This window comes from Rattus norvegicus, chromosome 9 (assembly GCF_036323735.1).
Source record: "Rattus norvegicus strain BN/NHsdMcwi chromosome 9, GRCr8, whole genome shotgun sequence".
Taxonomy (NCBI): Eukaryota; Metazoa; Chordata; class Mammalia; order Rodentia; family Muridae; genus Rattus; species Rattus norvegicus.
The window spans coordinates 44,409,550-44,436,148 of NC_086027.1; the positions used below are offsets into that span (position 1 = coordinate 44,409,550).

Here is a 26,599-nt window from a genome sequence, read left to right on the forward strand (position 1 = left end):
GGTGTCTCTGGGATATGTTGGCTTGGAGTCTTTCGAGTCAAACCGTAGGGTAGGGCTGTTTTTAGTTTCGTGAGGAGCCATCAGCCATCAGATTTCGGTACTTTGAGAAAAATGTGTTAAGGTGTGAGATTTAGGAAGATGTTCATTTCTCCGCCTCTGTGTTGTCAGTTGCTGCAGCACTGAATTGCTTGATGCATTAGTTACAGGTCCTGAATATCCCTTATGGGGTACTCACATGTCTTCAATCTGAGTCTATCCCGTGCTTGGTCCCATAGGACCTTCGTGACCGTCACTGAGTAATGTCTTAAGACCTAGTGAAGGGATTGCTCGCACTTTCTCTCTCCCAGAATTATTTTATTTTATTTCCTTTGTGTTTCCACACCAAGTTTAGAAGACTCTTAACTTTCACCTGCAAATGGCTTTGCTCGGACTTTGATGGGAGCAGGATTGAGCGACGTGTGAACTGGGATGTAACTGGAGTCTTTACTGTGCTGAATAACTTACGAAAGAATGTCTTCATTTGTCCAGTTTTTCTTTGATGCTATTTCAGTGTTTTATAGCTTTCGGTTCTAGGAAATTTTAGTTTGATTTACACATAAGCGTCTCATAATTCCGAAGTGGTTGTAAATGGCATTGTGTCTTAATTTGGGGTTATGCATGTATTAATTGCTGATGTGTAGAAATGTAACAGATACGTGTGTTTCAACTTGTACCTCATGTCATCTGCCAAAGGGTTGGATTCTCTTTTTCCCCCTTCTATTTCTTTTTCTTGCTTTATTTCGGTGGCTAAAAAGGTCAATGTTGTGTTAAGCACAGTGGTGTGAGCAAGGTTGGTTGTAGTCATGGAAGAAAAGTGGCTGATCTTTCAAGACCAGCGGTGCTCGATGTACTACTCTGTAGATATTCTTCATCCTGAGGGCCCACTGCTCTCTTCAGAGTTTCCGTTCAGAGTTTCTTTGTATCAAATCTGAGTAGGTATTTTGCTTTGTTAGTTTTCCTCAATCAACTGATACATTCATAGGATTTTTCTTTGACCTATTAAAACGTATACAATTCTTAGTTTTCAAACATTGACCTTCCCTTTAAGTACTGACCGAATTCCATTTAGTTGTGGGGTATAATTATCAATACACTGATGAATCAAATTAGGTAGTGTTTAAAGGATATTTGCATGCATAGCTATGACAGGCCTCCGTAGGTCCATATATTTGAATGCTTAGTCACTGGGGAGTGAAATTGTTTGAGAAGGATTAGAAGGATTGGGAGGTGTGGCCTGGTTGGAGGAAGTACACACACTTATACCACATATGCATATACCACACACAAATTAAAATAATTATTCGTGGACTATAGCTTATGGCTCAATTTCCTGTGTGTGTGTGTTTGTGTGTGTGTGCGTTTGTGTGTGTGTGTGTGTGTTTTGCTTGTCTGGTCTCTTCTGGAGGCCAGTGGGCTCCCTGAATATTTTTTAAGAGTTTAATTTAATGTATATGTCATATATTTGATTTTTAAGTGGCAGCAACCAGGTATCATGTTGTATGCATACACCCTAGCATCTACTGGTCTTCTAGAATAGGCATCTCACCAAGTGAAGTGAAATGGAGAAACCATTTCATTTAAATCCCTTCAGACTTCCTTGATTACAATCTAACTGTCGGAAATAATTTCTTCATATACAACGAGAACTCTGTCAGCGTAATGTTTGCTTCACAATCAAACATAAATAAGTGTCTCTGTATTTCCCACAGGTTTTTACAAATAACATCAGTTATTTGTAAGCATATACTTATATTTATTATATATTACACTTATATTTTATATATGTGTATGTACATATACATACATACGTAACATCATCCAATCAGGAACTTGAAACATCCAACTGAAATCAATTGAGGACATTCCTTAAGGTAGCCTGCTGGGTTCCCCATCCAGAGTCCCAGGAGGAATAGAGTGTCCCCCTGTGAGGTTCCCAAGTGAAAGAATTGATAGCGACAGTAGAGATGACATCGTCAAATACCATGCTCCTGGCTCCAGCAGTAGCTGGAGTTGAGAAAGTTAATTGGAATTAATTGTAGGACTTTTACATGTTAAAAAGTGTGTGTGTGTGTGTGTGTGTGTGTGTGTGTGTGTAGTTCAGAAGATGTTGTTGGGTTCCCTAGAGCTGAGGTTAAAGGCAGTTGTGAGAGCCACCTAGTTGGGTGCTGGCGACCAAACTGTGCCTCTTCAAGAGCGGCAAGTGTTAAGCATCTCTCCAGGCCCTTAGTTTCATAGCTGAAGGGGTTTTAAATTTCTATGTAATTCCAGATATATTTTTATTGCTTTGTTGAGAATTTAATACAATGTATTTTCATTATATTCATTCCCTTCCTTCCCGTAACTCCTCACACATCCTCCCCCACCTCTACATCCTTTCCAACTTCTCTTCTCCTCCTCTTCCTCCTCCTCTTCTTTATAATCCAAAGAATTCGATTTGTGCTGCTTATATACGCCTGAGTATGGATCCATCCACTGAACTAAGGTGCCAGAGCCTCTTAAACCTCTCTCTCTCTCTCTCTCTCTCTCTCTCTCTCTCTCTCTCTCCCTCTCTCTCTCTCTCTCTCTCTCTCTCTCTCTCCCTCAGAAGTCTTTGAGGTCCTCAGCCAGGGGTGTGGCTCCTTAGTCCCTTCCTTCTCTGTGCCAGAGGGCTGGCTGGCTTCATCTTGTGCAGCTGCTATGAGCCCGTGAGTGCTGTGGTCATGTCTTGTACAGAAGATGTGGCTTGGCTCTACTCCTCCCCAACCTCTGGCTCCTACATAGTTCTACTCCCACTTCTGATGGTCCATGCCCCTTGAGGTGATAAAGATGTCCCACGTGTAACTGAACATCTGCTGACATTTATTCTCTGTGCTTAGGCTCTTAGCCAGAATAGCAGTACCAAGCCCATACTTTCCCCTGCGCTGTAGATCTCAGAACCAATCAGAAACCAGTTGGTTACTCCCATAGCATATGTGTACCTGTTGGGTCCATGAGTCTATCTTGCGATGCTGGCCATTATTGTAGCGTACAGGGTTACACAGCTGGGAAAGACTATGGATGACCTCCTGCCCCAGCAGGCATAGCACCGTCCAATCCTATGAGAGTTAGCCAGCAAGAGGAAGCTTTCTGGTCAGCACCAGCTTGACTTCTCCATGTTCTATGAACGATAATGTGTGCCATCTTCAGCAACAGAGCCTCAGTGTCAAGTCCCATTGGGCAACAAGGAGCCATGTTGATAGCCCATATTGTTTGGGGGTCTGTGGGACACCTCCAACAACTTGAGGAAAGGTGTCTCTCACCTAATACTTGGCTTTTTATTTGGCAAGCTATGGCTTCTGGAAGATTCAAAAACCCCCATGTAAGGGAACTATGATTATATTGGAGTTTTTGATTGAGCTGCTTTTTAATGGGTGAGTTTTTGTGAACATGGGAATAAGAAGGTTTCTTCTCCCAGAGAGTTGGTTTCAAAGAACAGGCGGTGGAGACATGAACACAAATTCCAGCTATTCTTCTGCTCTTGACAGGATTTACTTTGAAATGGTTGTGATGCCTTAGTGCTGTCCCTGAACTGAGACAGTGAGAGTGGTGGGGCGGTGAGAGCTATGCCTCCATGTGCTCTACTTTGGTTCCCTCTTAAGCGAGAGCTCTGGATGCAGAAACGGCTCAGTCGGGGAAGTGCTCTCGTCACCATCATGAGGATGTGAATTCAGTCCCCAGAACCCATATCAAAAAGCTAGGCATGGTGGCATGGACTTGCCCTCTCAACACTGGAGAAGCGGGACTTGCTGTCCAGCCAGGCTCAGTGAGCCCCAGGTTTTAACGATCAACTCTATTCCAGAAAATGAGGTGACCGAGTCTAAGGAACGACCCCTGAAGTTGACTTCTGGCTTCCACATGCATGTGCACATCCACACCAGCACATCCACAAATATTTCCAATGGTTGTGCCAAGTTCCTTAGGTACTTTAACAGATTCGGTCCTTGAGGTATCTCCTTGTAATCTTCAGTTGGAAGAAAATAAAACGAAGTAAAGTGTTGTATTTGAAAGACTCTGGGGGAGGAGAAGCACCACCGACTGATTTACTCTTGCTCCGGTCTCTGATGTCATCTCCTCTGCCCTCTAGAGCACCCAGGAAAGCCCGCCAGAGGAGAAGCTCGGTTGTTCCCACGATCACAACACTGGTGCAGAGCCTACTCAGAGGCCAGTGTCTGCCGCTGAAGTCGTGACATGGACCCTCCCCTCCATCTCCGCAGAGCAAGTCCCCAGAGAGGCGCCTTTACAGTTCAGGAGGGCCCCTCAGCGCTCCCACGTCAGCTTCGACGACCTGTGGATCGAAAAGACTCAGAGAAGGAAGCTGGAGAAGCAGATGCTGCTTAGAAGACAGATGAGCACAGGGTTAGCGTCCGTGGACCCAGTTCAGGTAAGCTGACCACGGGCCAGGCATCCTCAGACGTGGCCTGGTTGCTCGACATTCCCTGACTCTGTCCTGCACAATCTTGGTCACCTGAGTCCCAGAAGTTGATCACTATGATCCCATGGGTTAGTTAGCCTCATAAATGCCTGATATAAATCAATATGTAAAGACAAAAGGTTTGGGGACTGGGGAGGTAGCTCAGAGAGTAAAGCGCTTATGGACCTGAGTTTAATCCCCTGAAGTCACATTTAAAAAATAAAATAGGCTTGGTGACATGTTTGCGCTCCAGCTGTGTGGAAGCAGAGATGGGTGGATCACCGGGAGCAGCCTCGCCACATTGGCTATTTAGAGACTCTTCTCTAGCTCATTCTCTCTCCGTCTCCTCCTCCCCTTCCCCCACTCTCTCCCCTCCCCCTCCTCTCTCATACACACACACAGCACATACACATGCACACACACACATACACATCACAAGCATTCACACACACATAGTCACACACACATCACAAACAACAAACATATACACACGCACACACACACACACACACACAAATGCAAACATGCACACAGAATACAGAAGGGAGGTTTATTTTCTTGTTGTCTCAGAAATCTCGGTCTCTGTTGCTTTGGGTTTGTGGTAGCTCAGTACATCATGGTGGCCGTGCATAGCAGAGTCAACCCTGTCAACTCATGACAGCAAACAGGGAAGAGATAGAAGAGAGGATGGGGGTCCCATATTCCCTTTGCAACCCCCCTCGCTGCATAAAGCCTTCTTGGTTTCCATTCTTTTCGAGCTGAGGACCAAACCTTTTAACACACAAACATTTGAGGGACATTCTAGACCAAGCTATAGGCTTGCCCCAGAGTCTCCAGAACACTCTTCCCGTTCCTCTTCTGTGACCCACCCCCACCCACTGGCCTGCATTTGACACCACTCATGCTTGTACACAACTGACAGTCTATTAAATGATTTCACACACGGGCCAACAAGATGGCTCAGCAGGAGAAGGCAACTTGCCACCAAGCCTGACGATGACTTGAACTCAGTCCCCCAGGCCCTACATTGTAGAAGGAAGACCTGCTTCCTGCAAGTTGTCCTCTGACCTCCCCACACAAGGTGACTAGATAAAATCCAATGGCAACAGCACAGTGATCTCACCGTCTTCCTCCTGTTCTCCGTTTGCTGACTGTTTTTCTTTCTGACAGTAGGAGTGTTGCTATGTGTCTGTGAGGTACACATCCTCCTTGGTCGGCTTATGGTGTTTTACAAGCACATCTCTAGCTCACCCTGAGGCTTATCTTTTGCTTTTTGAAAGAATTATTTACAGAATTGTCCTACAAAGGAATAGCTTTCAGCAGGCCATTCTCAAGCTGACTTGGTTCTGGTTGATGCCCCCTCCCCCTTCTCCATGGTCTCCTGCTCCTCCCTCTCGCCACTTACACCCTTCTGCCTCAGAACCCCTTCCCCTCCATTTCATTTCACATTTGCTACACACACACACACACACACACACACACACACACACACCCCGAACCCTTTCTTTTAACATTCATTTTCTCCTCTCTCGGCCCTTTCTAGTTTCCTGGCCTCTGCTCACGCTCACTTCCACACAGATAATCACATACATGAATTAACAGCTCCGATCCACATACGCAAGAAAACATTTGTCTGAGTGTAGGATGCTTCGCTTACTGTGTTTACAGATCCATCCATTCTTTCTTAAAAATATAATATTGCCTTCCAAGATACTTTCATTATCATAAAAGGACACCCCATACTCGTTGAGCAGTTGGTGCCTTCCCTGGGCCCCGGGAACTCTGCTTCACATTCCTATGGGCCATTCCATCCTGGATACGTCATGGAATTGTATGGTACGCACCTGTGTCTGACTTATTTCATTAACGTAACGATCCCAGGGTTCTTCCCAGTCTTAGCGCCTCTCAGGGCTTCTAGCCTTTCCACACTGAATGTTTTATTATGCGTAGACATTCATCAACGCACATCGGAACTGGATCCAATTTTTGGCTAATGTTAACGTTATTTCTAGGAAAAGTATGCAAGTCTTCACTTGAGTGTAAGTTTTCCGTTCTTTGGGCTGTGTCCTCAGCAGGAGTGTCCCTGGATCGGACAGTTGATTAGTTTTTAGGAAAGCTGACTGGTTAATGCTTTGACCACACGGTCATCTTCTTCCTAGCCCTGGGAGCTGCATGGTCTCCTCAGCAGACCTTGTTTTCTGTTCTGTTTTGCTGCTGTTGAACGGGGACAGGTGCTGGTGAAGCTGGTGAAGAAAACGTAACTTCCACGGTTAGTGAAACTCTGTATTAGGGCAGCCATTGTGAAAGTAGAATTACATCATACAGGCCAGCCCCCTCCCCCACTTCTTAATATTTACACAAAGGCTCGAACTTAGTGCCTTGAGGCACATTTGCAGACCGTCATTCACCACAGCAGTGTTATTCACAGAAGCCACGATATGGAAATTGAATGTCCGTCAGCACATGAACAGATACAGAAGACGTGGCTCATTTACACGACGGAATATTGTTCCCTAAAAAGAAAAGCAGTTTGTGTCCTTTGAACCAAGGATCTGTGTCGGAGAACAGGATGAGACGTGGCATAGGTCAGACACAAAGGACAAGTATCACGTATTCTCACAGACATGATGTCATACTCTCCCCACACTCTGAAGTCACAGAGGACGAGACTAGAATATGATGTCACCAGCAAGGCAGGGGCTGGAGAGCCTGAAGAGAGAATAATCAAAGGGCCAGCACCTGTTACATGGGAAGAATACATTTTATTTTTATAGCTCTTGCTCAGTATAGTGAATAATTGAGAGCCGTGCATTGCTTTTAAATTTTTTCTACTTTTCCTTATTTAGTGTGTTCAGGCACGCTCGAATGTATGCACGAGGAGGTCAGGTGACGACTTGCAGGACTCAGTTCTCTCTGGCCCAGCAGCAGGTGCCTTCACATGAGCCATCTGGCCAGCCTCAATTTGATACAATTTAGTCACTGAGAAAATAAATCCCAGTATTCTTCCCATAAAAAGTCAAATATTCGAGGTGATAGATGAGTTAATTAGCTCGATTTAACTATCTTATACTCTGTTCAAAATGACATCACCCTGGGTGTGACGGTTTAAACCAGCATGCAGGAGAGTTATAAGTTTGAGGCCTGGCTGTGCTAACAGGGAATCACTTCCAGGAAACACAGACTGGGGAAGAAGCTCGGTGGCAGAGAGCTTGCCCAGTTTATACAAGGGTTCCACCTTCAGCACTGACAGAACCCCCTGATATCACGTTACGTCACACAGAAGCAGCCAAGAATAACTTCTATACACATGTTTTAAAATGTTGTAAAGGAGTGTGTATTGTAGTGTGTGTGTATGTAAGAGTGTGTGTGTGTGTGTGTGTGTGGTGTGTGTATGTGGTGCGTGTGTGTATGTGGTGTGTGTGTATATGTGATGTGTGTGGTGTGTGTATGTGGTGTGTGTGTATATGTGATGTGTGTGTGAGTGTGTGTGTATGTGGTGTGTGTGTGTATGTGGTGTGTGTGTATATGTGATGTGTGTGTGAGTGTGTGTGTATGTGGTGTGTGTGTATATGTGATGTGTGTGTGAGTGTGTGTGTATGTGGTGTGTGTGTATATGTGATGTGTGTGTGAGTGTGTGTGTATGTGGTGTGTGTATGTGTGTGTGTATGTGAGTGTGTGTGTATGTGGTGTGTGTGTATATGTGATGTGTGTGTATGTGGTGTGTGTGTATGTGGTGTGTGTGTATGTGGTGTGTATGTGTATGTGGTGTGTGTGTATGTGGTGTGTGTGTGTGTATGTGGTGTGTGTGTATGTGGTATGTGTGTGTGTATGTGGTGTGTGTGTATGTGGTGTGTGTGTATGTGGTGTGTATGTACGTGGTGTGTGTGTATGTGGTGTGTATGTATGTGGTGTGTGTGTATGTGGTGTGTATGTGTATGTGGTATGTGTGTATGTGGTGTGTGTGTATGTGGTGTGTATGTGTATGTGGTATGTGTGTGTGTGTGTGTGTGTGTGTGTGTGTGTGTGTGTGTGTTTTGCAGGTACCCTTGTAGTTCAGAAATGGGTGTCAGGTCCATGAAGCTAGAGTTATAGATGTTCGGGGACCACCTGAGGTAGGTACTGGGATTTGAACTCAGGACCTCTGCAAGAGCATTGTGTGTACTTAACCACTGATCCATCTCTCCAGCCTCACTTTAAAACTTGTTTTAGGGGAAAGCACAAAGCGAAATATGTGAGAGAAAAGAAACCGAATACCTGGTTTTCAGACTCCCAGAGTGATTGGTGCATTTTTACATTAAGGTTTCCACTCTGTTATGTGAGTGAAAGAATAGGTAAAAAGTGAAAATATAGACAAAATTTTAAACTAAACACCCAGGCAATAATTGAATGAGACAACAGTTATGTAGAAAATTTAGTCTTTGGTGTTGATGATTTCGGTTTGCTTATGACGGATGTTTACAGACAAACCCAGATACGACAAGTATCATCTTAACTACAAAGCTGTTGCCGGGACTTGAGATACTGTAGCTCACAGTGGCGAGTGCTTGGTATTCACAAGGCCCAGCATACCCTCCTCAAAGTATAAGCAGAAAATCACTGGGCCCTACCTCTTCCCCTGCTCAAAGCAGCAGCTCTGTATTCACTGATTTTGACCTTCTAGCCCACCACTGGAAACATGATAACCAAGATGGAGACCAGAACAGTCAGGAAGATGTCAGGGACTTCGGGAATGCTGGCGATTATTGGCTTAGATGGGGTTATCAGGATGTAACCCCTCACACCTCATACCTCATACCAACTAATGCACATATGCAGAGCACGGAGTACTGCTGGGGCGTCTGTTCTCCTGTGACCACCAGAGGGCGCTGTACTGCCTAGCACCAGCCCAAGGAAAGACCCAGATTCAAAAGTCAAAGGCTATTTCTGCTAATTGTACACGTTCCTGTCACACCATTCTAAAGTGGAACATCTTAAGTCAGGGCCCGTCTACAGATGGACAGAAACCTGTTCCACTCGATTGTAGCTCACTTACTAACTTTGCATTTAGATAGAGATGGGCTGGGGAGATAATTCAGTGGGTAAAGCGTACCCACATTAAAAGTCAGGCGTGGCCACACACGGCTGTGACGGCAGAGCTGGGACGTAGAAGCAGACAGATCTCAAAAGGTTTCTAGCCAGCTAGTTGAGTCAGTTTGTGAGCTGTAGGATCAGTAGAGCAATGTTATCTCAACAAATAAAGTGCCAAAGGGAGAAAGGATTGTCAACCTCAGGCTTCCACACACGTGCACATGTGTATGTGCACCTGTGCAAATGTGCACGTAAATGTACACACACCCATACACGTAGACACAGACGCACAGAGTTCACACGTATACACACAGACACAACGTGTACATAGACACACAGTATGTAGACATACACAGACACAGTGTACACACAGAGAGAAACAGTGTGTACACCTACACACAGAGAAACTGTGTACACATACACATACAGATACACAGCAAACACACACATACACACACAGAGAGACACAATGTGTACACAGACACACACAGTGTACATAGACAGAGACACACAGCGTAAAAACACACAGAGACACAGTATGTACACATACACACACAGACACACAGCATACACACACACACAACACACACACACACATGAGAAAACAGAAGGAGCCGCACATTGCAGGAATGCTCTCACAATTAATGAGAACTTGTTCATATCCCCAAACAATCTGAAGTCACTCTAGGCAGGAATGCTTCAGTGGGGGAAATGGCTGTTTAACTGACAGTTTTTGGACCAAGGAAGTCTGGCTTCCCAGTCCACACTTTAACCACCACATGATACAGCCTCTCTCAGAGAAGAGCACAGATGTACTTAAAAGATCTCCATCTGGAATTTGATGACTGTCCTTTAGTACTTGATTATGATTGATGACTGGAGTGCTAGGAAGAGTCTAATGTGTCCTTGGATATGTCCTGTGTATGTGTCAGCTGAGAAGATGAATGACATCATTTGGTGAGATAAGGAAGACGGGGTCTGATGTCATCATGACGTCATCACAATATCATCATGATGTCATCACAATGTCATCAGGCTTCACAATGGCACCCTAGTAATGTGTGGCTTCCCCAAAACAGTGTCTTTTGCTGTGAAGAGACACCATGAGCAAGGCAGCTCTTATTAAAAAGCATTTAACTGGGGACGTGTTTCTGCTTTCAGAGGGTTAGTCCATGGTCATGATGGCAGGAAGCCGGCAGGCACTGCACTGGAGAACAGTAGCAGAGAAGTTTAGATACTGATTCACAGGCAGCAGGCAAAGCAGAGGGGGAAGGGGGCTGACGTGTGCCCACCTCCATCAAGGCCATACTTTGCCATCCTTCCAAACAGTCCAACTGGCGATTTAGCATCCAAATATCTGAACCTGTGGTGGTGGTGGGGGCGCATCCTTATACAAACCACAGCAGACAGACATATCTGGAGGCTGGAAATCCAAAATCAGAGCATCGGTAAGACCAGGTCTTTTAGTATTAAGGGGTCTTTTCATGGCACACAGTTGTGTGTGACCTTAAGATCCAGGAAGCTGGGGTTGGGGATTTAGCTCAGTGATAGAGCGCTTGCCTAGGAAGCGCAAGGCCCTGGGTTCAGTCCCCAGCTCCGGGGGGGAAAAAAAAAAAGATCCAGGAAGCTGAATACTCTAGGTTATCAAAGGCTGACCTAAGGCAGTGGATTTAAGTCCCCTGTCTCACACCAATGGAGATTTCGGGATGTGGATTCTCATGGGAGTATGCTGTCTTAGTTTTCTACCACTTCAAGGAAAAGAAAATGGGGAGGACAGGGTTAATTCAGCTCACATTTCCAGACCACAGTCCATCACTGGAGGAAGTCGGGACAGGAACTCCAGCAGGGCTGGAACCTGGAGGCAGGAGCTGATGCAGAGGGATGCTGCTTATTGCCTTGCTCCCCATGGCTTGCTCAGCCTGCTTTCTTATAGAATCTGGGACCAGCAGCGCAGGACGGCACCACCTACCGTGAGCTGGGCCCCCCACCTTGAGGAAATGCTTCACAACTGGATCCCATGGGGGCATTTCCTCAACGGAGGCTCTTTCCTCTCTGGTGTCTCTAGCTTGTGTCAAGTTGACACACAAAACCAGCCAGTATGTGTGCTAGATGGAAGCAGGCTCTATCCAGGACAGTCACAGAAAGTGAAAATTGAGCAGAGTTGAGTCGTGAAACAAAAGTGAGAGGAACTCCTGGGAAGGGAGTTGGAAATGACCACTGAACTTCCTTGCCTAAAGCCCTTTATAAGACCAAGGCAGAAACTTTGAGACCAGTTAATTCTCATGGGCCAAGCAAACAGAGGACCTACACACCCAACCAGGGGGACAATCAAGATTACGCCCCTAAGCTATCCACCCACTTAGGGCTGGTTGGAACCTGACTCTGTCCATCTCTGACTCTGACTTCATTAGTCATTGACCTTGACTGTCTGCTCGATGTTAGTCTCTTGGCAGGGGTCACTCCCCTCCGACCTTGCCGGTGTCTGTGTGCTGATAATCTTACTGAGCAGTCTTTGTTCTTCACATCTCCTAAAAAAGAAGCCGTTCTTGGTGACGACATCATTCCGCTCCTTGTCTCTGGGGTGGTCTGGGATGGTCTCCTGGGAGAAACAGTCTTGTTAGAAGATATCCTGGTCTGTTGAAATTAGCTGCAGTCGAAGCAAGACTGCGAGGAAAGACAATAGGGACAGAGCAACCATGGTGACAAGAGTGGAGGCAGCAGCTAAGATTATCCCTTCTCAGCTGACTTCCTGGACCCTTAACTCCAGACACCTGCATGCCCTCAAAATAATAAGGGAACCCTGCGGAGGAGAGTAGCAAGGAGAAGCAGGCCTCACAGAGAAAGAAGGTATCCTCCCTAAGAGAGCTACAGGCCACATATCCAAGCCTAGGACAAAAGCCTGGAGGTTTGGACTCCCTCCTGAAGAAACCTCACAAAGGGTAAATGTGCCTTGACTCAGGGAGACCGCATCATGGCGGAAGCCATGGAGGAAGAGCAGTTACCAAATATAGGACCAGAGAAGAACCTGGTGACTGGTGGCTCACTCCCATCCCATAGAATCTGCCCCAGAGAAAGTCTTCCTTCGCCCCCAGCGAGCTCGCAGGCGACCCTGAGCCCTCTCCTCCTCCGAGACTGAAATGGTGGAGATGCGTTCTCTGCTTCTGGCTGTGTGTGTTGATTCTTGGGCCACTGTGCCTTATGTTTACATCATGAGAGATTAGGAAAACATTTTTTTCCAGAAAAAGAAATGGAGGAAAAAAAAAGGAGGGAGAACTTGCTTGCTAACAGTGCCCGCCGCCATAGCCTCCTTTGCCAACTACCTCTAATGGTTTGTCCTGGTTACGGAGGGATGTGAGGCTTAATGGACATTATTCATGAAAAAACAAACAAACAAACAAAAACGGATGCCTTCTGCCTCCCAGGACGCTGCTTTTGAGTGTTCTGGGATAATAGGGAGAACACTGGTTTAGGAGTCAAAGTATTTGGGTTCTAGTTCCTCTCACTCTTCCTGGTACTGGAGGGTCATTTAGATTCTCTGGATTCTAAAACAGAGTGGAACGTGTGTAAGATACCTCTGACTCAAAAAAATCCCATCCCTGCTATAGCGACACTGTTTGTCATCAAAGTAAAAGTGAGGAGGGCCTGATGGCCAAGCCTCCATTCTGTAAAACTAGAAAATGCATAGGAGAGAGAAAGTATGGGGTTTGAAGGTCATACACCAAAGTAACAGAGTCATATATGTGTGTGTGTCTTCATATATATAAATATATGCATATAGTCTTCATATATATGCACATATAGTATTCATATATGCATATGCTCAATTATACATATATAGTCTTCATATATATATACATATATTTGTATCTCATATATATAGTTATCCTAAGGTAGGGGTGGGGCTGAAGAAAACAGCCAAGGAAGTTTCTTGACTCCACCCTCTTTTCTGGACCCACAGTTAGATCCTAGCTGCTACAAGGTTGCACCAGCAGCAGTGTGGGTGGGCACGGGAAACAGGTTCAGCCGTGCCCGTGTGGAGGCTGCTTCAGACATAATCAGATGCTAGGTGTATGGTTAGGGAGCAAGGGGGAAAAAAAGGAGAGGGAGAAGAGGGCTTGAAGGTTTTTCGTGACTGCTCACCTGTGGCAGCGGATTCTCTGCACTAGAGGCTGGGGAGAGGGCTCAGGGAAGGAAGACGGGAATCTTCTGAGGGCTCACTTGCCCAGCTCGAGTTTGTGCCGACTGAGGAAGAAATGCAAGACAAGGTGGCTTTGGTTGCCAGCATCTTTGATCTAGTCATTACCAGTTTAGCCTGGATCTCACTGATTTGGTTGCCAGCATCTTTGATCTAGTCATTACCAGTTTAGCCTGGATCTCACTGATTTGGTTGCCAGCATCTTTGATCTAGTCATTACCAGTTTAACCTGGATCTCACTGAGTGCCACTCATTCGTTAGTGGCAAGGAAAGCCGGGGAAAGAACCACTCAAGAGAGCAAGATGCCGCAGTCTCCCTCCACCCTTTTGCCTCACAGACCCCCAGTGTGCACTGTTATGGTGGGCAGGTTTATGGCTGTGCATGCCAGGGGAAGGGGTGTGTAAGTTTTCTTGTACTGACTATCCACTCAGTTCTAGGCAGCCATGCAGACTGGGTAGGAAAAGACGAGTGGAGAAGGAAAAGAGGGAGGGAGGGGGATCCCTGGTCTCCCTGGCCTCCCAAATCCTTGACTCATTTGTATTCATTTAACATTTTATAATATCTTGTTCCCATTGTCTCATGTTAAGGTCGCCCTCCTTAACCCAAAGTGCATGTGGGAAGAGGACATACTGCCAAACATCGTTGTGTGGTCCCCTCCATGTGCCAGCCATGTTTTACAAAGAGATGTCATGCTAGTCTATGTTTGAATGCACACCATCTTCCTCTCAGGTCTTGTTCTCTTTGTCTGAGCTCTTCTCTCCACAGTGAGTTTGCGTCTTTAGGACTGATGTCCTTATGAGTCTGGATTTTAGGAAGAAGCAGGAGGAATGGGGAAATCAAGTTGTTTGTAGTCCCCGTGACTCAGAAGGCTAAGGCAGAAGGATTGATGGATTAAGGCTAGCCTGGGCTTCAGGGTGTCTGCAAGGCCAGCCTTGGCAACTTGGTGAAACTCTGTCTCAAAATACAAAGTAAAAATAAGGCTGGGGTTATAGCTTGGTGGTAGAGCCTTTGTCTAGGATGCAGGAGGTCCTATGTTCAATCACTGGTACACACACACACACACACACACACACACACACACACACACACAGAGAGAGAGAGAGAGAGAGAGAGAGAGAGAGAGAGGAATAAGAAAACCAGACTGTTAGTCTCATTCTTCAGAACTAAGAAAATGAAGAACCATAATCCATTGCATATTTACCACCTGCTTCTTAGCAAACATGGGTCATTTCAAAATGCAAATGCACTTCATTAAATCCAGGTTATTAAGACCCCTGCTTTGGACAAGTCTTCTCCCCATCACTACCTCACTGCTGTGCTGACTTGAACTCCATGACCATGGCTATGGCCCTGCATGGCCCCAGATAAGCATCCCATTCCCTTCCCCTGAAATCTCCATTTATATAATGTCTGAAGAATTGTGGGGTGCTTTTTTTTTTCAACTAGGCATAGTGGCACATACCTTTAATCCCAGCACTTGGGAGGCAGAGGATGGTGGATTTCTGTGGGTTTTAGGCCAGTCTTTTCTTCATAGAGTTCCAGGATGGCCAGCAGTACCAGAAGAGACTGGAAAATGAAGAAAGGACAGTCGTACCTTACATGTGTTCCTCAAGGGCTTCAGTGGGGGCAGCTAGCCTCACGTCACTGACTCAGAACCTCATCCCTCCTCTCCTCCGTTTAGCTTGGTTACCTCCTACCCGACTACAGGCTTTCTTCGGTGCTCTAGATTCGGCTATTTTAGCTCTCCCTTTGAAGCCCAGTCTATTCTCACTGCAACATATGTGAGCAGCCTGAGGCTTCACCAGGAGCTTTTCCCTCCCTCCCACAGACAGCAAGGTCTTGCCCATCTGAGTAGCTGGGCTCCCAGGAGAGTCCTCTTGTCTGCTGTGGGTAGCTGGATCCTCATGGTGTTATCCTCTGAGCCTCTTCTCAGAGGGATGTGGATTCATCCAAGATGGCTCCACTCTGCCGACCTAGTCTCCCTGTCAGCTCTGCTCTCCCCAGCCGCAGGGTGCCTCAGAACTTCAGCAGATGGAGCTTGAAGGGACGCCATCTTGTACCTGGGAAGTGGGAACGGCGGGATTAGAATTGAAATTCGGCTTTGCATTCACTCACGTGAAGGTGCCTCTGGTTCACCCAAACAAACAACTCTGCTTTTGCAAGGACCCTAACAACGTCTGTAACTCAGTTCTAGGGCATCCGAAGACCTCTTCTGGATTACTCAGGCACCAGCATGCACGTGTACATAAACATTAAATCCTAAATCAGTAAATCGTGAAAGTCGTTAGTTTACAGTGACCCTTGGAACTGACTGAGGCCTTCCTATTTGAACGTTTCTGGATGTCGTCATGTTTGTGTGCCAATGGCTTTATCCCACCTGGGAAGCTTTTAGCCGTTACTTCTGCGCGAGCACGCACACGTTCCTTTTACTTCTTATTGAAAATAAAGTTATTTTACAATATAAATATATCCCGATCACGGTTTCTCCTCCCATATCATCCTCTCAGATCTTCCCCACCTTCTGACTCCACGTGGTGTTTCTCTCTCTCTCACCTTACATGTAAATAATAATTATAATTAATAATAATTATTATTATAAAATGAATAAGGATAAAACAAAAGGAACAAACTAAAAAATAAGAAAAGCATAATACATACACACACACGCCATAAAAACTCAAAATCAGAAACCATAATTAGAAAAAAGTCCAAATATATTTATTTGGGGGGGGGGTCTGGGTTCCTCACTTGGGATGGTTTTTCAAGTTCCATCCATTTGCACGAGAATTTCATGGTTGTTTTCTGAACAGTGGAATAATATTCCATTGCGTGAATGAACTACGTTTTCTTTAAACAGTGACAGACATCCAGGCTGTTTCTAACTTCTGCCTGTTACGCATAGAGCAGCCATGGACACGGATGAGCAAGGGTCTCTGTGGTAGGACGTGGAGCCCTTTGGGTAGACGCCCGAGAGTGGCGTATCTGGAGCCTGAGGTAGATCTATTCCTAGCTTCCCGAGGAACAGCCACACTGATTTCCATGGTGTCAGCCATTCATGTCTTGACAGTGCTTGGCACTGAGCTTTTTGTTATTCTCTAGAACAGCTGTGCCCCGATGCCTGATAAAAGCAACTTGAGGGAGAAGAATTTGTTTCAGCTTAGGGTCTGAGGAGAAGTTCCTCACAGAGGGGATGGATGGCAGCGAGAGTTTAAGGTCATTGTTATACTCACAGCGAGGAATCGGAGAGATATATGTTTAGTTTGCTTTCTCCTTATCAGAATGGGGCCCCAAACCAGAGGCTGGTACTGCCTATATTTAGGGTGATTCTTCCCAATTCGATGACCCCAATCTAGACAAGCCTTCACAGATATGCCCAGAGATTTGTCTCCAAGGTGTTTCTAGATCCTGTCTGGTCGATGGTCAATGTCACAAGCATTATCCTGGGGCACTCTGGTCTTGTTCTGGTAACTGACCCAGTTAAGGACAGTTACCACATATTTCTGTGTTGTTGTTGGCCATGATTGGGTCTTCCTTATGTCAGACCAGGTTTGCAGGCGAACCATCTCTCCAGTTACATTGTATTAATCGTGTCCCCCATAGAATATGCATTCAGTAAAATTATCAGTGTTTGCTTCCGAGGAAATGCAAGGCTGTCAGAGTGACGGGGGTGGTAAATGCAGCCACCTCTACCGTCCTTACTCCACAGAGATGAAGGCAATCTGTCCCGTCAGAGATGCAGATCTGTCCTCACACACTGCAGACTCAAAGAGTCACCTCCCTCATGGGTTTCAGTATAAACAGTCCCTCTAAGAATAGTGTGCGTTTTGGTTGTAGACTCTGCCCATGGGCAGCTGGCTGAGTTAGGAATTGGTAGGAATAGCCCGTGGTCTGTCTCTTCATTTGCCTGCCTCTTGCCTCTTACCCCAGTGCTGGAGGAAGACAACGGTCACCTCTCCAGAGTCTCCGCACCTCCCTAGAAGAAGCCACCTGCTCTCCCAGAGTGCCCCAATGGGACTGGACCACACAGGCTGGCCAGAGCCCATGCCCAACACTGGTGAGCTCTGCGTCTTTCTCTTGCCGTATTCCTGGGGGTGCTGTCAAGGACAGGGGGGCGGGTGTGGTGATAGCTACATCTGCTTGTCAGGGAAAAGCAGCCAAAGGTGAGAGGCTCTGACAATGGTCTCATACCTTCAACTATCAAGGACCATCTGGTACCCAAAGAAGGGGCAGGGTCAGCATTGGGCAGATGCTGTGACTGAGTCCTCAGGCCTGGCTAGGAAAGGCCTCGGGTTTGGCCTCAAGAGGAACACTGAGAAGAATTGTTCTTTTGAGTAAGATATTTACCAGAAGAGTTATTAAATCAGGAAAAGTCAGCATGGCAGGGGTATGGGGGAGCTCATGCCTCTGTGGCAGAGTGAGGCTCCCTTCTTACAGGTAGGTCTCAGAGGAAGGGGATTCCATGCAGGGTGGTTGATAAGTAGTCTGCAGTAAACATTTGTAGAGAAAGCACCCAGGTACTTTGCTGTCTCTGATCTAGCCATGGGTACCTCCTTTCCTTGAGTTTTATACACAGCAGCCTCTTGGTTCCTTTCCCAGAATTACAGTAAACATCATACATCATACATCTCACCTACAAAAGGGCTGAATCATGCCAGAAGGGCAGAGGGCTCTAAATGAGCCAGGGCCAGCTTCTTCCCTAACCGTATCTGGGGCAGGGGCTGGTGCAGAGAGATGCTTTACAGAGCTGGCTACAATCTGGGTTGGGTGAGAATTGGCTATTTTTAATTAATTTGTTTATGTCTATGGGTGTGGCTTATTTGCCTGCATGTATGTCTGAGCACAATGTGTGTGTCTGGTGCTGTTGGCAGCCAGAAGAGGGTGTCAGATCCCCTCAGACTGGAGTTAATGATAGTTGTGAGATGTCATGCAGATGCTGAGAATCCAATCAGGGTCCTCCGGAAGAGCATCCGGTGTTCCTAACCGCTGAGCCATTTCTCCAGTCTGGTCAATTATGATTTCGGTATGTGTTCAAGACCGGCCCACATCACAGAAGCTTAATTTTTTTTTTTATTCTGTACAAATTTACTTGCCGACGAATCAAACAATGGTCTGAAATAACTGCAGATTTGATGCTTTGCATTTGTAAGAAGGTAAGAGTTCACATGTCAGGGCCATCTTGGAGGATGGATTATCTGAAGAGAAAGGCTACTCTTTCTCACAGTAATCTCTCCAAAATCTTTGTGTGTCTGTGTGCACGAATATGTGTCTGTGTGTTTGTGTCAGTGTGTGTGTGCACGCTTGTGCATGTGGATGTGGATACGAGAGCCCATATGTGTGGAGGTCAACCTCAAGTATCATTTCTTGTCTACTTGATGCCTTGTATTTAGAGCCTGGGTCCCTGACTGGATCTGGAAGTCACCACTTAAGGCTGACTGGCCAGTAAGCCCCAGGGATTTATCAGTCAGTGCCTCCCTAGTTCTGAGACTTCAAACACATGCCATGACACCCAGGTATGTGCTGGGGAATGAACTCAGGTCCTCCAACTTGTACAGTATCATGTTCTCGACTATGCCATCTCCTTGGCCCTAGTAGGTGAAACTTCCATTTGCTCTTCCTTCCCCACCACTGGCCTCTTGGCTTAAGAGCAATATTACAGAAAATGAGCATGCATATCTGTACTTATATCTGATGTAGCAGGAATCAAACCAAAAGTAGTCAGAAGAGACGAAGGTCACATATTACAAAAGGAGTCAATCAATCACGACGCTGTACGTATCTGAACACAGCTGTACACTACCTGCGCACACGGGTGCAGTCAGTTTCGTAAAACAAACACCATTGCACACCAATGGACCAAGAGATCCAGATACAGTCCCCTTACCCATCTATCATCAATGGGCCATCCAGACAAGAAAGTCAGCCAAGGACCTTCAGAATTAATCTGTGCCAAAAATCAAATGACTTAAGACACCCACAGGATATTCCCTCCAACATCTGCCTTGTTCATGTTCTTCCTGACAGCCAGTGGAACTTCCTCGAAGGTCAGACCTGCCGTTGAGCCCTCTCGTGAATTTACTGCTGCCTCTGTGCTTAACTCCAGAACTGGCATGTGGTTCTGTTAACACTATGTCTGTGTGAGTGAGGCAACATTGTCTTTCTGTTTGAGCATCAAGTGAGGCAACATTGTCCTCTTTGATAATGGTTTCTTTTGGTTCACTGGGCCTGGCTGTTTCCTTTTGTTTGTTGCTGTTACTGTTGCTTTGTTTTTCCCTGACAAATGGTAATTGGCCGTCCTTACAGGCAGCATCGGTGGTCTGGGTGTTCTTTCACCTTCCTGTTCCTTCCCGTGCTTTACTTTTGGTTGCAAAGTGGGTGTTTTAGGCACTGAGCACTGCTCTCTGACTGGACTCGATATTGTCTGTTCCTTTCTTAATAAACTAGGTGATTGTTTTAGGGACTTTTCTTTCCCTTCCCACAGCAGGACTTCTCTGACAGGCCTGGAAAGTGCAGCTCTCACATGGTCACAGTTACCAGATGACAGTGGCTTTACCGGGGTTTCTCCCTCTCTTTTCATAGCCCATTGATTATTAAACTGTCCTAAGTGGTAGCTGATTGCCCCCCCCCATTGTTCCTAGAGGAACTTTTTAAATGTTATTTAAATATTATTTAAGTTTAAGCAAGCCAATCAAGTTCTGGTTTGTTTGAAAGAATGCATTCTGGGGTCAGGATTCAATGTTTGACTCTCCACTTCAGCTGTCTTTATCCAGTTCCCTATCCAGTTTCCTGGGGGCGGGGGGGGGGGTGTTAGTTTAGGCTGTTTTTGAAGGCACCTTTAGGGTTAAACATCTCCATGCTCGGTTACAAATGCGATCGGTTCCTTTGGGAAGAAATGTAGAAAGATCCTACAGTAGGATCTTTCCCTAGGGTAGAAAGGTCTTGGAGTCAGGACTCTGGATGTAGGAGTGGTACCCTGCCAGCCTGGGGTTGGAGGAGTAGCACTGGTTGAAGTCCTTGGAGTTTGCCTTTCCACCATGGAACTCAGTAGCCCTGCAAGTCTTCTCCATGGGTCAAAACAGACATCCCAGTGGTTACTTGCTGTCCCAGGACTCAGCTGTGGGAAGCTGCGGGAGCCTAAGTAATGCTGGCATCTTTTTTTTTCTTTCTTTTTTTTTTTTTTTTTTTTGGAGCTGGGGACTGAACCCAGGGCCTTGCGCTTGCTAGGCAAGCGCTCTACCACTGAGCCAAATCCCCAACCCCAAATGCTGGCATCTTGCTCCTAGAGGACCTCTGGCTTTTGAAACTAGGTGGAAAGGGAGCTGTGGGCTGAGCCTCACTGAGTTGTGAAGGGCAATGGTAGAACAGTTTGGGTACAGATCCCACAGACCTTCCTCACTGAACTGCCAACTGCTATTCTTGAATTCATTTTCTCTATTTTTATTTCTGGACCACTGCCCCAGAGGCTATCGATGTGTTTATAACTTTTATCCTGGTGTCATGGTGGTTACTCTTACTGGCGGCCCTGCTGTTGTTGGCTCTAGTCTCGCCTCTTTTTACAACCTGTCAATGAGGTTCTCAGAGGAGATAAATTGGATGACAATGCTTATGTCACATCTTGTCTAAACTTCTCGTCATAACTCCAGCAGCTGTGCCTTCTGCTGTACACAGTAGGTTCATGGTAACACTGTCTGTGGTGGCGATGATATTCCAACATCTGGGAATCCTCAAAGGGGAAAAATAATGGAAATGATAGTTACACAGTGGTCCAGGTAAGGATGGGAAACCCTGGGCCAATTCCACTGCTCCCGGGGAACATAACCTTGGCTTACTCACATTTAGGTTTAATTGTAGCATTCAGGTAATTATAGTACTTATTGGGTAACATTGTAGACATTCCGTGGAGCATGCCTAATATATGTTTATTGCATGTCAGACATCGTTTCAGGTGTCGCACATTTAAGATCAGTTACTCTTTTAATGCTGTGGCAAAATGAACAATTCAAGGAAGTGATTGCTTGGTCACAGTTCAAGAGTGCTGTCCATCATGGTGGGGAAGGCATGGCGGCAGGAGGGTGAGACAGTTGGTTATCATGCATTCACAGCGGCAACTGAGAGTGGTGATGGCTGGTGCTCAGGTTGCTTTCTCCTGTTTAGCCTAGTTCATGGAATGGTGTCATCTACATTTAGACAAGGTCTTCCCAGTCTATTAGCCTCGTCTACAAAGCCTCTCATAGGCATGCCCAGAATCAGGTTTTCATGCTGATTTTAAATCCTGCCAAACTGGCAATTACATCACACATCACCCCTTGCAGCCCCACAGACATCCTACAGAAACAGTTAGAAAATAGCCCTACTCGCTGTCCAGAAAGCTAAGCTAAGTAAAGCCAGGAAGAGACAATTTAGATTGAAATCCAGATTGGTCTTTGTTGAGCTTCTTTCTGTCCAGCTCTGTCACAGAAACTGACACACCGGGCTAACAGTGAGAGAGACCAGACAGACATGGATCTGTAGGCTCAGACAGGTTCTGACCCCTTCTGTTTCCACATGGAGCCACTGGTTCATCATGACTTTTCACCTCATCAAATCATACTAACTTTTCTGTTCTGACCTTTCTGATACATGATGTCACTGTTACTTCAGACAGATATATACAAACATGAATGCATTCACATGCATTAATATATACATGCTACCTACATAACTCATTGAAAAATTTATAGACCTACTATGTGATGGCAAGGGAATCTCCCATCCATTTATTAAAGGTTTATTTATTTTATTTATACAAGTACACTGTAGCTGTCTTCAGACACACCAGAAGAAGGCACTGGATCCCATTAAAGATGGTTATAAGCCACTATGTGGTTGTATATATATGAATTGAACTCAGGACCTCTGGAAGAGCAGTCAGTGCTCTTAACCACTGAGCCATCTCTCCAGCCCTTCCCATCCATCTTAATACTATCAGAAATGAAGCCTGTACGCTTGACATGTCAAGAGCTCTTCGAACTCTCAGGAATTACCTGACATAGCAACTAAAGGAGGAGATGGTTTATTTTTAACTTAAAGTTTCAGAGATTTCAATCCACGGCTGCTCTGATTCTGGGTAGCAGAAGAATGCAGAGGTTGACAGCAGGGTACAGGAATTAGAGAGCAAAAAAAGACCTGGAGACTTCCCAGACTTTCAAAGGCACGCCACAGTGACCTATGTCCTCTGACAAGGCTCTGCCTCCTAAAGGTTCCATAACCTCCCAGAAAGTACCACTGGATGAGGACATTAATCAAACAGCCACAGTGGGCTTGTAGAATCTCCCCCACGGCGGGGCAAACCTTACAATCCCTTTCCTAAGAAGCCTTGCACACAGATGGTCATTATTGTTGTGTTCTTAGGAAAGAAACAGAGATTCTTCCCCATGCTGGGGCTTTTGCTTCCAGGGACCTCCAACCTTCCCCAAGGGACAGCTGAGGCTGGCCACCTGATTGAAGTTCCCTAAAGTCTGGGGGAGATCTGAAATGGAACTGGGCTCCCTGTAGGTGTGTGGTGTCCACTGGCTTGCACAGGCTAGACTGCTCAAGTTACTGCCACCTGACATGTGTCACCGTAAGCCCCGGAGTACACTTCTCTCTCCTCAGAGTTGTGGCCTGAAAGAGCAGAGATCTCCTTTTCCTACCCAGCTGAGCATTTGCCCAGCTCCAGATGCCATTCATCCCTCCACAGATACTCACGGAACACACAGCCTGTGGCCAGTGCTGTGCATACTCTAGGAACACTACTGGGTGAGGCGTCATGTGCTCAGCTCAGAAAAGGGATAAGTGGGGAATGGCCAACCAATCAGTGGAAGCAAGTTCTGGAAGGAAATCAACATCATCTTGCTGAGGAACCATATGGGATGGTTGAGGAACCAATACCATAGACTGTAGAGAGCAGAGCAAGCCAGGGCCAGGGTGTGCAGAAACCCAGAGAGAGGCAAGACAACAAGTAGGTTAGCCACCGTGGTTGGAACAGAGTCAGGACTGGAATGGTGAGGATGGGGTTGGGGCAGAGGTGGTACAGAAACCAGTCCAGCCAGAACATGTAGGTTTTAGGGGTCATCTGTGGTGTAGAAGGAAGCCTTGGGGAAAAGTGATGCAGGAGACGTGATCTACATTCTCAGGCTCCCTCTGGCGGCTCTGTGGGAAGCAGGACTCTCTCTGGAAGCTGCCTTCCACACACAAGAGAAACAACCAGCCTTGACTGACACTCGGGAGGTAGACCTGCATGCACGTGCAGACAGGGAGGGCAGCATGGAGGGAGTGTGGCTCACGCTGGTGGCAGAGAACCCTTTTTGTATATTTCCTCAGAGGACAACCTAGGAGAACTACAGATGATGACCCTTTGTGCAGACAGACTGAATCGGGGAAGCAGGAAAAGGAGACAGCTGTTCTCCAGTTAAGGAAAGGAGGACAACAGGGTCTGAAAGATGGGAGCTGGATATGAAGGGACCAGGAAGTGTGTGAACTCTCCCCACACCCCTAAAATGAGTAAAATAGACTAATAGACTAAGACACCCTCCAATGTCCATCAAATGAAATCCGACACCAGTAATTGTTCGGAGCTGACAATTAACTTAAAACCCTGGAGGCTGTCACCTGAGTGAGTGTCTAGGGCATAGGAGCCGGAATCTATGAACATAGAAGGTTCCTGGTGGTGCGGAGCAAAGAGCACATGCCAATTAGGGATGACAGTGGCCTCAAGAAATAAGCTCTCGGGATGCAAGGACAGGAGAGCATGCTCTTCTGCCTTGCCCAGTGTCGTTCTCATCTGAAATGCCTGCGGCACTCTGGAGTGGAACTGCAAGAACAGAGTGCTGTTGCTAGGAGGGCGTGGGAGGAGGGAAAGGGAAGAGAGAGGGTCAGCTTCCATCAGGACTTCCCCTCACACTTCTCAACCTCCAGGCCAGACCACGTGTCCCCATCATCTTGCTTCTAATTTTGTAATTCGTTATAACCATCCTTCAGGTATATTCCAAGAACCCACATATGCAACTGACATCCTTCTCAGAAAGGACAGGTAACCCTTGACTCCTTGTCACTTGCCATCATCCATGTTTTTTTGTTTGTTGCTGAACTTTGCTCACGTGTGGTCAAACTATTTGGCGTGAACTGTGACACTATTTTATAGGGCCCGTTCGTTCGTGGCACCACTGCGGTCAAGAGGGCCGCGGTCACCGCTCACCTGTGCACGAGGGCGCGCCCAGGCGAGCTCGTCACCAGGCCAGCGTGGGTGGCTGCGGTGGGGGGGGGGGTGTCCCAGGTGTCGTTTGCTGGAGGGCCCTTTGATTGCACTTTGGGGGTGGGGGAAATGACTGTCATAGCCTTTGAGGAGCGAGCCTCCCTCGCGCTCGCCCGCCCGCTCCGCAGCAGGGCGCATTCTCCTCCCTGATGGCCGCGCGCCGATGCCAGCGGCCACGGTGAGGACCCAGGGCGGCCCGGGGCCCGCGTCCGCGCCCCAGGTCTGCGTGCGCGCGGGCGAGAGCGCGCCGCCCGGCCGGCGACCCGCAGCGGGGCCCACGCGCTCCGCGCCCTGCCGGGTGGCCGCCCGGCAGCGTCCAGACGGGGTCCGGCGCCCGCACCGGGGGCCCCGCCGGGAGCCCGCTTATAGGAGCCCCGCGATGTCGGGGGACCCGGAGCCACGGCTGTGCGGCGGGGATGCTGTCCGCGACCCCGCCGGCCTGTGGTTGGAGCTCGGAGCCGCTTGCCCCGGGGCGCCGCGCTGCCCCAGCGAGTCCAGTGGCCCTACCAGCGGCGATCTGGGCACAAGCAGCAGCAGCAGCACCGGGGTGTCCCCCGGTTCCGACTCGGACAGCAGCGGCGTGGTGTGCGGCGGCCGCGCTGCAGGCATGCGCGGCGCCCCGTCGCGCTCCCGGAGCCTGGAGAGCCTGCGCTCGGCCTCCGCGGGTAAGGGCGCCGCCTGCTCTCCCGCACCCCTTGGCCTCACCGCAGCCTCCCCTCGCCCTTCGCAGCTTCCCCTTCTATCTCCTGACCCCCTCCCCACCCCCACGGCTTGCCCTTCTGCCGCCTTTTGCTTAGAGCTGCCCGAACACCTACCTGTCCCTTCTCCTATCAGCTAATTAGCAGGGGCTACTTGTTCGCCACATCTCTGCTGCAGCTACCCAAAGGGTGCTTAAAGTGAGACTGGAAGTTGATTCCTCTAGACCCCTTCTTGACTGTCTGCAGCCTCTTGTCCCCTTTCTGTGTGGCCAGCCCTTCCCCAACTCCCCTCACCCCCGACTGGGGAGTGTGTGGGTCTGAGTTTCAGATGGAGGCGCCCAACGTGGGCGCTCTGCAACAAAAGTGAAGTTTCTCCAGATGGGATGGATTCTCCGGTGTCTCCCAGTACTGTGGGCTCCCTAGTGCTCCCGATGTACGTGAAGGACAGAATTCTGGGTGCCGACAGGGAGGAAGAGTTTGGAGTGAGACAGTCAGGAGCGACTTCATGGGTGGTGATCATCGATCTATCTTTGGTTAATTGTTGGGTTGGTTTCTTTATATTCGGGCGTTGGGGCGCTCAGCATTGAGTGCTGTGAAGGAAGATAGCTGCTGTTGGGAAATCAGGGAGGGAGTGAACCCGTTATTCCTTGCTCTGCAATGCTCAGCCTGAGAATGCTGCCAGCCGCACCCAGGCGTCGGGGTGAGACTGAAGTGTGCACCAGAGCCAGACAGACAGGATTGAGGGGACCATGAAGGCCCCACCCAGGCATAGGGATGAGACTAGAGTGTGCATCAAAGACAGACAGACAGGAGCAAGGGCAGCAACTCCCATTCCCGTCCTACCCGCCCCCCACTTACCCACCCCTAGGACAGAGCAAGGGCTATGTTGAAGAGGGGTAAAA

At 47.5% G+C, this 26,599-nt stretch overlaps 1 protein-coding gene and 1 long non-coding RNA gene across 7 annotated transcripts in view; one reads left to right on the forward strand and one right to left on the reverse strand.

The window, feature by feature from the left end:
• Nucleotides 1-26,599, forward strand: part of Arhgef4 (Rho guanine nucleotide exchange factor 4) — a 143,244-nt gene that overhangs the window by 51,834 nt on the left and 64,811 nt on the right. For 3 of the 6 annotated variants that reach the window (XM_063266890.1, XM_017596787.3, NM_001427642.1), the window contains exons 3-4: nucleotides 4,142-4,438; nucleotides 17,658-17,784. In XM_063266890.1, the coding sequence (XP_063122960.1) occupies nucleotides 4,142-4,438; nucleotides 17,658-17,784 (424 nt within the window). Of the gene's footprint in view, nucleotides 1-4,141; nucleotides 4,439-17,657; nucleotides 17,785-24,565; nucleotides 25,665-26,599 lie in introns of those variants that run through there. The other 3 variants (XM_039084525.2, XM_063266889.1, XM_063266891.1) reach the window with 3 other exon arrangements.
• Nucleotides 7,211-26,528, reverse strand: LOC120094663 (uncharacterized). Its single transcript, XR_010054748.1, has 4 exons — nucleotides 25,815-26,528; nucleotides 15,193-15,790; nucleotides 13,676-13,777; nucleotides 7,211-12,134 (listed from the first exon to the last, which is right to left on the reverse strand). It is a non-coding gene; the product is annotated as an uncharacterized LOC120094663 (long non-coding RNA).